At 30.6% G+C, this 13,241-nt stretch overlaps 2 protein-coding genes across 2 annotated transcripts; one reads left to right on the top strand and one right to left on the bottom strand.

Annotated features, from left to right (window-relative positions):
* The first annotated feature begins 2,490 nt into the window (after positions 1-2,490).
* On the top strand, positions 2,491-6,755 carry LOC113365381 (cryptochrome-1-like). Its single transcript, XM_026606952.1, has 10 exons — positions 2,491-2,515; positions 2,622-2,811; positions 3,213-3,467; positions 3,541-3,731; positions 3,794-4,015; positions 5,425-5,648; positions 5,730-5,870; positions 5,935-6,086; positions 6,151-6,365; positions 6,574-6,755. The coding sequence occupies exons 1-10, from the start codon at positions 2,491-2,493 to the stop codon at positions 6,753-6,755; spliced, it is 1,797 nt and encodes a 598-aa protein (XP_026462737.1).
* Positions 6,756-7,195: 440 nt separating this feature from the next.
* On the bottom strand, positions 7,196-11,093 carry LOC113365382. Its single transcript, XM_026606953.1, has 5 exons — positions 10,956-11,093; positions 9,043-9,164; positions 8,851-8,954; positions 8,305-8,661; positions 7,196-7,312 (listed from the first exon to the last, which is right to left on the bottom strand). Exons 2-5 carry the CDS (start codon positions 9,079-9,081, stop codon positions 7,222-7,224), a joined length of 591 nt encoding a protein of 196 aa, XP_026462738.1. The 5' UTR covers positions 9,082-9,164; positions 10,956-11,093; the 3' UTR covers positions 7,196-7,221.
* Positions 11,094-13,241: the final 2,148 nt, after the last annotated feature.

The raw sequence follows: 13,241 nt of genomic DNA, 5'->3' as shown, positions 1-13,241 counted from the left end.
CATCTACAAAATTATCCATAGCATTCAGTTAAAATATTTGGTGTTAGGTTTCCAGACATCTAGAAGATACTACTTAAAATTCCTAATTGGATTTTATCAATTTCATGTAATTGGTACCAGAAGCAGTAAAAAAATATAAAAAGTATCAGTAACTATGAATAGAAAATATATTTAAAAACACATGAACCATCACAGGCAACGGAAATAATTCTGGACTAACTCCAGGTTTCCTAATCACCTTTCTTTCCATATGGTATAAAATAAGTACAAGTTTTCTAGAGAAAAACAATATTTATGCAACAAGAAAAATGATTCTACTAATAGGTGAACATCGGATGGAACTACATCTATTTGCAATAAATCCTAAATCTAATATTCAAACTTGAACTTCACTAACCATCTTGTTTACTGGAATTTATCTCAAAAAAATAAACCAATCTAAAAAAATACCCAAAAAAAACTTACACGAAACTAAGAAACAATAAAAAACCGTAACCAATACGTAAGAAAATTTTCCTTTATAAAAATTTTACTGCCCCCCAATTGTAATAAATTTTAGTTACAATTAATTTTAATCAAAATGAATCTAAAAAAAATCTACAGATTAAATATGTTACAATTACATTATCTTATTGTAACAGCAAAGAGTTAAATTTTATAATTTTATAAAAATTTATTAGACTTTTATATGAAGGCATGTCCTTCCTGAAAAATTGGACACGAAAATTATAACGCGGCCGAGTCTTTTTGAAATAGTTTTTTATACTTGAATATTATTTATATCTGTGTATGAAATATAAATTTTATGTAACTAATGGTTGTTTGTGTTATTAGAAAATAATATATATATATATATATATATATATGTATATATATATATATATATATAATATATATATAACAATGTCTGTCCCGAATGGACTCCAAAACTACTGAACCAATTTATTTTAAATTCGATTTGCTCATCGTATGATTTTATATCCAACTAAATAACTTAGTAATACTAGAATTTTTAATTCATTATCGAAATATAATATAGATTTTTATCGATGAATTTGGACAATCATTAATTAGAAAAGAACAAAATGCTGTGAAATTTAAGTGTAAAAACCAGAAAAATCTGGAGGCTTCAAAAAACAATTTATTAGGATAATGTATGCATATGGATTCTTATAATGCTGTTAAAAGCATTTCATTATTAAACATATTTTTATTAAGTGAGTTGACGATGAATTTTTTTATATAGGAGGAGTACATCTCCTCCTGCTCTTGTTTGAGACGTTTTACGTTTTTAATTTTTATAAAATCTGTCTTTCTAAAAATTATAATTAAATTGTATTCAAATTTATAGAAAGTTCTCTAAAAATACACCATATTAGAAAATGTTGAGTTTCGAAAATTTTCGAAATTCCAAAAATCTAAATTCAATCAATCGATCAATCAATCAATCAATTATTAGCAAAATATAATCTCATTATAAAGACATTTTATTATTTTCCATATAATCCACGTGATTGGGTAGTCAATTATAAATAGGGATGAAATCGTACACGTGATTTTGCACGTGTTTCTGGTTTCACCCCAGTATAATATATAAAGGGAACGAACTTTTAATAATATGAATTCGCACAATATATCTAAAAGACATATTAAAAAGTAGTTTCAAAACTTCGATTTTTTATAGCAAAAAAACTAAAAAACAAAACGCCTAATTTGCAACTTTTATTTCAAATGTCTATAAAACATCCATTTTTTTTGTATTCATTTGATTGTAGATCATTCCGTGCTCTTAAGCCTACAAATTAAAACGCCGTTTATTTTTTTTTGGTCAGATAAGCCGATCAGCCGGAATCGTGGAGACAGTGGGAGCTCCTTTTTTTGAGGGGGGGGGGGGTGGGGTGTTTAGAGCGCTGTAACTCTAGTTGGACTAAATTTTTTTAGCTGAAATTTTATATTTATACTGTCCAAATATGTATTAATAAATGATAAAAAACTTGAAGCTCTAACTATTTACTGGTCGTAGAAAAAAAATTCTAAAATATCCCTAAAAAACAGGCCGTCACATAGGAAGACCCCCTTAAATAAGTACTAATTAGTTTATGTTAAATTTAAGACAAACTTTCACGAATATCCAATACCTAAAATACCTAAAAGAAAATTTAGAAAATTTAATAAATAATTGAGCTGATAAATTAAAATTTCTTATAAACGTATCTTACACAATTCCATCTCTGGCAATGGACATGCGTATAACATTCTTATAAATTGCATTATAGAAATCATATATGAATGTTCTTAGTAACAAACCGTTTTGCAAGAAAATACCTGTTAATTTAAAAATAAATCATATTGAGTTCCGGTAAGCCAATTGGCGTATAAATAAATAAATAAATAAAGCTGAATAAATTAATATTAACAATAATAATTTTAAATTTCATTAATAAAAATATACATTAATGAACCAGAGTTGATTTAGTGCATATAAAAAGCATGGAAGTGGACTCTAAAGAAGAAGGTAAGTAAAAAAAATTATTCAAAATTTTAATATCCAAATTTTAGATTAGAAATCAAAGATTTTCTTTAACTTTATATAATTTTTAATTAAATTTTTATAAAAATAGCTTTAAATTATCTCTTAATGTTAGTCGTTCCTGGAAAACATGCCGTGCATTGGTTTCGACGTGGTTTACGTCTCCATGACAACCCCGCACTTTTAGAGGCACTAAAAGGCGCCGACACTTTAAGATGTGTTTATATTCTAGATCCTTGGGCTGCCAGAGGAGCTGGGGCAAATGCCCTTAATAAATGGAGGTAGTTACTTAAAAATTATATAAAAATAGTAATCTAGATATCTATCACCTTTATCAAGTCGTTTGCTTGCTCTGCTTGTGCTTCATTATCAAAAAATTATACTTATACATATTATTTTACTAAAATCACTACTCTAAGGTGCAAGGAAAGCGAAACCTGGCTATTGACAACGGTCTCACGCAACATATGCGTGCGCATTAGAGAATGTGTTGAAGAATAGTTTCAATTCTATCATATACCATCGCAAATTAATATAGCAACGCCATAACCAAAAATTTATATTCATATATTATTGACCAATAGCTCACTAAATTCCAAACTCTGTTGAACCGAAAATCCAAATTCCAAAACTGTAGCTATCCTATTGACTGAATTACTTATTATTTTTAATTATTCCTTAGATTTCTTCTAGAATCCCTAACCGATTTAGACACGTCATTAAAATCTCGCCTGGATTGTCGACTACACGTAGTACGTGGTCAACCAGCTGATGCTCTTCCAGCATTGCTGGAACGTTGGGGGGTCACTTTGTTAAGTTACGAAACTGATCCGGAGCCCTATGGCAGGGCCAGAGACCGCAAATTGGCCGCAAGATGCAGGGATAATGGTGTTGAAATCGTGGAGTACGAATCTCATACTTTGTATCCACTGGACAGGTAAGAAAAATTAGATACACCCAAAAATTCTATTTATTGTGCAATATTTATGCTATCCTTTACTTTTGTTTAGCATTATAGAGCACAACGGAGGATCAGCTCCAGTCACCTTCGAACAATTTTTGGGAGTTTTAACTACCATGGGTCCACCAGATCCTCCAGCAGGACCAGTCAGACGCGACCGCCTTTTTACCACTCGAACCAGAGTACCCACAGATCCAGACTACGACCAATCCTACGCAGTGCCTACACTTGCCGAACTTGGTAATAAAAAATACAAGGTTTTACAAAATTTATTCTGAAATCATTTTGTTCTGCTTCCTCAGGTTTTGAAGCTAATTCTTCTGAACCGCCAGTTTGGAGAGGAGGTGAAGCAGAAGCTTTGGCACGTCTGGAAAGGCATGCTGAAAAAAGAACTCTTGCTCTGAATTCGTCTCCAAATTCTGACACTTTGCCGCCAGGATTTCTGATGGCTGATGGTGCAGGTTTATCGCCATATCTGAGGTTCGGGTGCTTGAGTGCTAGACTGTGCTATCATCAATTAGCAGGTAATAGTTACTAGATAATGTCTTTAAATTTATCCACAAAGTCTCTGCATTTTTTTTTCATATAAAATAATCAATTTTCTACATTCTTGTCCAAAAAGTCCGTAGAGTTCTCTTACATATTTCTCAACGAGTAGGAAGACTTTTTTCAGTTGATATTTCTAGCAACTAGATCCACCTTTTATTCTAGAGTCCTCCATCTAGTGTGCTCCATCTAGTGAGTTATTTGATTTTTCCTAGGCTGCGTACAGAATATCTCCAATATGTGGGGAATCAAGCTGGTGAGACATCGAAAAACAAAAAATGATTTATCATTAAATGTCAATAAATACTTTATATTTTCATCCAATAATTTTATATATTTATATACATAACTATTTTTCCACACTGGTGACCCCGACGTGATAAAGACAGAGAAGGAGCATGAATCGGAAATTCATATATAATATTCACCATAATCACTGGTCTTCCGCGACTACTAAGGTACGTCCAGTCCTCGGGTCATCGCGAGTTAACTCATTTACTCTACTGACACCGGACTTCTGTTGGTATACCCATTTAGTATACCCAGACCTCAGTGTTTATTGCTGACACAAAAATGAATTCTGAGCCTAGACTTTGGGTCATGAATTGAATTCAATATCAAATGGTTCATTGGAATCGCAAATCAACCACTCCTTGTCCGTTAACTCATCAAATCGTCTTTCGATGTATAAGACTTTGGGACTGCATCTTGTCAAGATGATGACTCTTTAATACGCCCTCCTTCGAATCACATCCGATTTGAGAATCCGATGTATGTTCCAAAGGGCTACAGAAGTCAACAAGATTATTTTAATTATAGCGAAAACTCATATTCTTAGAGAGCGCCATCTATTTACCCAAAATATTGTAGAAATAAAAATTAATACAGTAGATCGAGGCTGAATTTTCGAAGTTCACCAAGACATCGAGGTTCAGGAAATTCACCACGTGATTTATATTCAGAACCATAAGCAAAGTATGAAGATGATGGAAGGTCCAATTACCTACCATACGGTGGATCCTCCTGACGAAACCGTCATTTATTCCATTGGATGAATTAATAATAAACTAGTACTACACCACTGCTATAATCTGCTTTCCCATCATATGTTTATAACGTGTTTCCCTGTTTTTTTTTAACTAAGAGGTCAACACTGGGCGGGTAGTGTGTGGGGAATCATGCTGGCGAGACATCGAAAAACAAAAAATGATTTGTCTTTTTTTTATCATAAATAAATTTAATTTTTTAAAATTAATAAATCATTTATATTTTCATCCAATGGATTTTATATTTTTATATTCATAACTACTTCCACAAATATAATTCACCAAGAGCTTAAAAACTTCAATAGGGTTTCTATTTTTTCATTTTTTTTTTTGTTTTTCAGAATTGCAACGCCTACCATCAACTAATGGAAACAGCAACTTTAATTTGGCTCCTGCAACAAAACCATTACTTCAACCACCACCAGCAGTAATGCCTCTTTTATGGAGAGAGTTTTTGTACTGCTGCGGAGCAGACAATCCTCGTTTTGATAGAGTACAAGGAAATCCTTTATGTTTGCAAACGCCTTGGGACAGAGATCCAACTGCTCTTGCAAAATGGGCAAACGTAAGATAATAATTAACGGTTGATTCAATTTTATTATAATAAAATTTTATCAACCGAAGTTGATTTATTATTATTCTGAAGGGCCAAACTGGATTTCCATGGATAGATGCAGCCATGTCACAATTAAGAAGTGAAGGTTGGATTCACCACTTGGCAAGATTTGCCTTGATAGATTTTCTGACCAAAGGAGCTCTTTTTATAAGTTGGGAAGAAGGAATGAAAGTACTGTCTGAGCAAATCATCAGTTCAAATAATTATGATAAACACTCACTAAATTGTTTTCTAGGTATTTGAAGATCTTCTATTAGATGCAGACTGGTCGACAAATGCTGGTAGTTGGTTGTGGCTATCATGCTCCTCATTCTTTCGCAAACCAGCACCCTCTGTATGTCCAGTAGCGCTTGGAAAATTAGTTGATCCTGATGCAGAGTACATCAGGTACCACGAAAACATCCAAACCAACTTTTTGAAAATGTTATTAGCATGTATATCTTTTTCTCAGGAAGTATGTACCAGCTTTGCGTGGTTTTCGATCAGCCAGACTGGTGCATGCACCTTGGCTAGCGTCTCGTGAGGAGCAGAGGCGTGCTGCCTGCAGGTTAGGGGCCCAATATCCGCTTCCTTTACTAGTAGACCATGCACGCACCAGGAAGGAAAATGCTAGGCGGACTAGATTAGCATGTGAAACTCTTCCTGGATATCGAAATAGAGAAAGACGTAAGTAATAATAGATTTGTTGACATTCCTGTTTGGCACCAGATTCCATCTGGCGAAAGTGATAATTTTTGCTCTTTCATAAGTCTAAAAGCTATACTTGAGCATAAATTTATTCTGTTTTGGCAAGAAAACAGCAGAGCATTTCAAAAATAAGATTCGATCTTCACTGGGAAATGATGTGGCAAAATTAATAATTTTTCTTCCCCAGGTTTATCCGAGTCCTTCCAAGATGAAAGCGATATTGATTGCAACTGTGAACCAGTAATTCCAAAACAGCAAATTGCACAAGATGAACCAATAATGGACACAAATATACACTTGCCAGATATACGTCAGGAAATTAAATCACTGCCTGAATTTGAATCAACCATTAATAGCCTGTTTATTTAAAAAATAAAACAGGAATCATTCGATGTTGGATTTTGAATTTTTGTTAGATTATAAGACATTGCTTGAATATAAATAAATGTTGAATGAACTTATATTAACATGCTTAAATTTTGTTCTAATTTCTACTGAACTAAATAATAAACTAGAGTATCTAGAATTTAAGTTATTGTAACAAAATTGTTTTTACCAAAATAAATTTTCCCATTATGGTTGAAACCATAAATTATTCCGGCAACAATTAATTTAAGTATAATATGTCCATCTATAAACTAAGATGATACAAGAAACTTACAGAAATCAATTTGTCTCTTATTTAAAATTTTATTATAACTTATATCCATAACAATTTTATCTCTAAAAAAATATTTAATCATAATCTAATAAATCTTAGCACAGCTATATAGATATTAAATAATACAATAATTAGTCTTGATCCAGCGTTTCATTGTAATTATTAAAGTATAATTTAATAATTAGATAAGTCTTCTACATCATAGTATCCAGTTGTCGAATCTTCAGTGTGTCCCCTTTCTGAAGTCATTTCCATTCCCATCAAACTGCACATTAGAAAAAGACTCAATTTATTTAACTTAATAAATCTATTAAATTAAATTGAATCAGCTCTATTCACTTAAAATTAGATTGCACAAAAAACACCAAACTAAGCCAATGATGAAGGAACTAATAAAATTATAAAATTTGTTATAATATGATGCCTGATATGATTTATGAATGAACCGTTCTTTAGAGAATTATGGCAAAAGCTCACACCTTGTAAGAATAAAACAAATCTCTGGAATATACTAAAATTTACTAAATACATACCATAAATACCTAAATAACTGAACTATCAAATCACTTAAATATAACTTGTTAAAAGTGGCATTTTGCCTTAATGTGTAATAATTGACTTGATCAAACGAAATTGAATTTAGATATTTAAATAAAATTTTCACTATAAATATAAATATTTAATAATTTAAATTAATGGTAACATTTTTACACCACTAGAGAAGTTTTGTAGACTTATTTTTCCGCTGATCACATCACAAAAAAGACTTTTAGCACAAATTTTTTGACATCATTTTTTTTCAAACTTTGATAAATTTTTAAAATAAACTACTTGCAGGACAGTAAAATTTTAGTATGTTCTTCAGGACCATGAAGTCAATCAATATAAAAAACTTTATAAAAAAAATTTTAACAGGTAATTACGAAGAAACGGCCCGGCCGATCTTTGTCCAAAACTAGTTAACGCGATTCCCAAATAATGTCTTTCGAATGGTTTTTGATTTTTTTAAATCGATTCAGAATTTTTGACCAAAACGTGGACGGATGTATGTGTGTGTTCAGCCAAAATGTTCAGAAACCTTTGAAACGTAAAGATATATAAAAATTTTCATTTTCGATTTTTTCCGATTGCTATAACTTGCCCTACGGGAAGTTAATGAATGTAATTGTGATGAACGATACAACAAAACAATGAAAACACCAAAATAATTTTTATAAAACCATAACCCCATGCATAAAACCATCTTAATCCACTCACCCACTACTCCCAGCCTGAGCAGCATTCTCCGCTCCACTTTTAGCATCTCCACCAATTGTTCCACTGGCATTAGAGCCCCCATCCGTAATTTCAACATCTGGTATAAGTTCATACAAATTGTCACCTACATAACTCGAATCGTCCTCCGGTAAATGTAGAACAGGCACTTCGTTTCGAGAGCTGGTGGAACTTGAGGCTACAGATGGTATAAAACTTTCTAAATTTGAACCGTAACCGAATGTAAAATCGTGGTCTGTTGTTTCTTCCAGACTTTGTTTACGTCGTCGGCGTGTTCCAGGTGGTTTAGGAGGGGTTTCGATAAGGGTTAAGAGATCTTGGCGGGCTTTCACGCATTTTCTGAAAAGAAAAAAAAACTATAAATTGCAAATGTTATTGTCATAGTTGCAATATTGATTCAACTTATTTCTTTATTAAGTTTTTATTTAGACTTGCATAAAGGCAAAAAGCCAGGTTCACCTAGTTTCATATTTAATTTCTGATTTAATTTCTGATTTAATTTTTAATAAATTGAAAATAAAAACTTACTTGTACACACGAGTTTCATAATCGATAACAAAGTGATTATAATATCTTTTAATTCCATTGAATCCACCTACTCCAACGTCTTGCAGAGAATGTTCATAAATATCCTAAAAAAATAGAACAACAAAAATTTAAAACCAATGCCTCATAAAAATTAAAGTGAAATTAATTCAGAATATTTAAACAAAAACTTACACAAAATTGAGTATAATATCCCTTACGAGCACAATCCATCTTAGAGTGAAGTATTCTTAATAAATTTCTATAATATTCATCTACAGCATCAACAAAAGTATCTAATGTATTATCCAGCACTTCTGCAACAACAAAAATAAATAAAAATTACAAATTCACATATAAGCTTTATTGAAGTAAAACTTCTTTAGGCGCGATATGGGTGTAAAAATTTCTTTAGGCTACACGGGTGTAAATCCGTACAAATGCAACGAAAACGCCAACGTGTAGTTGAACACTACGACGCCGTAAGCGCTGATGTCGCGAGTATCCACTCCCGTCATGTCATGCGTAAGTCGAGCGCTGAACCCTATATGAACTTGCATTAATTGAATCACGTTTTTTTTACAAAAGAAGAGGTTGCTGTATTATGTCCTCATGGAATAAGACTTTTCTTAGAGAATAATTGTGTCATGGAATATAATAAATTTATATTGAATCTCGAAGACAAAATAATATCTACTGCCACGGATATTTATGTAGGTTGCCATGCGACAGATCAACAATCATACATTCGTCAGCAGTTTCAAAAAAATCGGTTATTGATACCGGGGGTTTGCCGTATGAAATAATTTTAGTTCTGAATAATTTTAGTTCTGAATAAATTTTACATAATAACAACTAATATTGATGTAAGTGATGGCTTAGCTAATGGTTGTGTAGGAAAATTAGTGTACATAGAACGTGGCGATAATGATGAACTTCTACGTTTATGGTTTGAATTTCCTGGTAAGATATTTTGATGAAATTGTATATGAATACAATAAAACACATAATCAGCAGCTTCTATATGTTGCATTATCACGAGTTACCAGCATTAATGGATTGTTCATCATTTCTAAAACAACGACAAAAAAATTTATCATGGAAGAAAATGGCCAGCAGGATTAATGGACTTACAAACTGAATTCCAAAGACTTTCAACTTGTAGATTAATAACACAAAAAGAAAAATTGAGTGAGATAATAAGTTTGAACGACATTTCATTGTTTTCCTTTAACTGCCAAAGTTTACGAGCTCATTTGCCTGATCTGCAAGATAAAGTGCTACAACGTTGTACGTTTTTGTTATTTTCGGAAACTTGGATTAATAATAAAGAACAAATTGATATTTAGAACTATTACTGCGTTACTCAATACAAACGATCAAACTCAAGAGCAGGTGGTGTAGCTGTTATATCATTCATGTTCAGATACTCTTCATAATGCCACTTCTATGCAGTTTCTTGCGCCAACAATATTACTGGATATTCCTAATGAAATTATACAAGTAGGTGATATTGCAGTTGTCCGCTGTGTGAACACACAGAATCAAACATTGATTATAGTCGTCCTTTAAATTTCTCCCAATAAAAACATATCAAATATTATTGAATTTCTTCATCAGCAGTTACTTCATTTTTCTAATGAGGGTGCAAAATTTTTAAACACTAATCACAACGAGATACCATTAATTCTTGCTGGAGATTTCAATGTCAATTTTCGTTCAGAAGAATCTCAACCATTAATTGATTTTTTAAATAATAAATTTAATTTAACAATGAATAATTCTCCATTTGATTCAACCACAAGATATGGCACGACTATTGATGCAGTTTTCTCCAGAAATGTACATAGTTTACAAAGCAAAATTTATGTCTCTCATTTCAGTTATCACAGACCTATTATATCATATACGAAATATGATAGCAATTAATCTATCGCTGTTGTTTTAAACTGTGTTATTGATGTTATGTGATTATTAATAAATGATTTTTAAAATTCAAATATGATGTTTTTTTATTTTTATCTTAATTGCCTACTCATACAATATTAAAAGTTTTACTTCAATCGCGTGTGATCCTTACGCGCACTCTTTTTTTATTTTTCTATTACCTGTGTAACCAATCTGTGCCAATAATAACAAAATACTCTGCCTAAGTAATACACGACATGTTTTTTGATCAATTTCAGGTACAGGTTGTGGAATGCCTTTTGTGAAATCAGTTTCTAATGGATGAATAAAGTTCAGACAGTTTGTTTATATTTTGCAGGCACTGGTTGAGGTAGTTCAGGGGCGGGAGGCACGGATTCGATTTCATTAACCTGCATAATAAAATGAATTATATATAATATATAATTATTATAATTAATTATATATAATTTATTGTGTATAAATTTTTAATTTTACCCCCAGCTTTCCAAGCCTTTGTTTCACATCGTCAGTCATTTGTAATATGTGGGAATAATACTGTTGTAAATCTATTGTATTTAAAACTCTTGGACAACCAACTTTGATCCTACAATAATAAATAAATAAATAGAAGTTAGTTAAAATTAAGTCAAGTTTTAATTAAGTTTTAAATTCTTACTGTATTCTATCAGAGACAAAATCCTCGGATACATCTTTTCCTAATGCATCAGGTTGCATCGCTTGTTGAATTAATTCATTTAAGTTGTCTATAGGTATATCAAGCGCACAATCTTCGTCTTCTTCAGGAGCATCTTCAAATCCTCCCCATTTTTTGTGAGAGTTAGATGAAATAGTTTCTGATTGATTAGACATTTCTTATGTCTAAGAAAAAATTCTTATAAGTATTCTGAAAGAAAATGCAGTTGGATATAAAATTATAATAAAAATAAATATTGCATCGTGTTAACATTGAGAGCAAATACAATTTTAAAAACAGCAACTGACCAAAAATGTGGCTAAATTATAAGAAAATGTATGATGTGTTTTAATATAAAAAATTAATAATATACAAATAATAAAAACCGACTCATTTTGAACATAATCATATTGATTTAACGATTATTAAACCCACAAACTTGTATTTTCAATAATGAGTGACAGTTGGTCAAAAAGTTTAAACACTTTTACTAAAATATCGCTAATTATTTACAATAATTACATAAAATATCTTTGCACTTACATTTGGGGTTCTAAATATAAATCAGTGGCAACATATAACTACTATCTTTTGCAATAATACATTTTTATATATAATTAAACTGCGGCTTCTATAAAAGAGGTTAAGCGAATGACATATGAGGAGTTGAACAATGTCGGCTTGATTGATTGCCATGAAGTTGTTGCAAAGTGAAGTTTGATGCAGGCGGGAAATTTAAATTTAAATTTGAGACTAAAGCTTATTTATATAATCATGTATAATTTAAGTTAATAATGTAAATTCATGTTGTATGTATAGAATATATTTTTCTCGTATCTATAAATTTAAGATTTATATAATAGTTTTTCAAGTTCAATATAATAGTTTCTATAGATAACAATCATACTTGTGCAATTTAAATAACTTTGATAAAGTATTTCACAATTCTGTTAAAATTCTTATATTTTATATATCTTCTAGTTCTTATGCGATTATATTAAACAAAAATTGCATCTTTATGAGCAAAGTTTGTCAAAAAAGCTAATATTTAATATAAAAAATTGTAAGCACAAAGAGACAGTATAATTAGTACATACTTAGTTGATTATTTTGTTAATTTTATTTTATTTGTTTATTAGAATATTCAATAAGTAATACTTTTTATAATGCTGTTTAAACTTCTCTCGCTATTGTAGATCTCTCAAATTCTAAAACTAAGAAATTAAAAAAATAGAAAGTAAATTTATATTCTACACTAACTATACTATACTTTACTATACTACTATATATTATATACTAATATACTAACTAATATACTAATATACTATACTAATACTAATATACTATACTAATATTTTATATACTCTACTAATATCCTAATAATAAACTAATATACTTTACTACTATATACTATATACTAATACACTAACTATACTACTAAAGTAAATTTATATTTCACTCTACAACTAGCATTTTTTTAGAATAGTAGATTTTCTAGCAGAAACAAATTTCTTGGAAAAGTTAATAAGGATTTTAGAAAAATAAAATAAATATTTTTCCAATTGAATTACTATAGAACTTCGAATAACCGGACTAATTGCTGTGGATAGGCATCCGGATAATAAAAAATCCGGACAATCGAATGTGTGAAGAATAATTTTGTGTATTTATTAAAAATGACAAATACATACAAAGATATAAACGAAAATAGCTTATTAAGAAATTGAAACTTCCTTATGTATGTGCATACATATTTTCTTCGATTACATTATACTAAATTGCACCAATAATC

Source organism: Ctenocephalides felis, unplaced genomic scaffold (genome assembly GCF_003426905.1).
Source record: "Ctenocephalides felis isolate EL2017-DRISC unplaced genomic scaffold, ASM342690v1 CF-g0.4_SCAFFOLD_00964, whole genome shotgun sequence".
In the NCBI taxonomy this organism is placed as follows: Eukaryota; Metazoa; Arthropoda; class Insecta; order Siphonaptera; family Pulicidae; genus Ctenocephalides; species Ctenocephalides felis.
Note: the sequence above shows the minus strand (reverse complement) of the source record. Positions and strands in the feature narration are given on the sequence as shown.

Excerpts from the sequence above, each read along its gene's own strand:
- LOC113365382 (XM_026606953.1), bottom strand. The coding sequence starts at position 9,081 with ATGGATTGTGCTCGTAAGGGATATTATACTCAATTTTGT. Across the intron at positions 8,662-8,850 it reads TATGAAACTCGTGTGTACAA|AAAATGCGTGAAAGCCCGCC; the intron begins GTAAGTTTTTAT and ends TTTTCTTTTCAG. Across the intron at positions 7,313-8,304 it reads GCTCAGGCTGGGAGTAGTGG|TTTGATGGGAATGGAAATGA; the intron begins GTGAGTGGATTA and ends TCTAATGTGCAG.
- LOC113365381 (XM_026606952.1), top strand. The coding sequence starts at position 2,491 with ATGGAAGTGGACTCTAAAGAAGAAG. Across the intron at positions 2,812-3,212 it reads AATGCCCTTAATAAATGGAG|ATTTCTTCTAGAATCCCTAA; the intron begins GTAGTTACTTAA and ends ATTATTCCTTAG. Across the intron at positions 4,016-5,424 it reads GTGCTATCATCAATTAGCAG|AATTGCAACGCCTACCATCA; the intron begins GTAATAGTTACT and ends TTTGTTTTTCAG.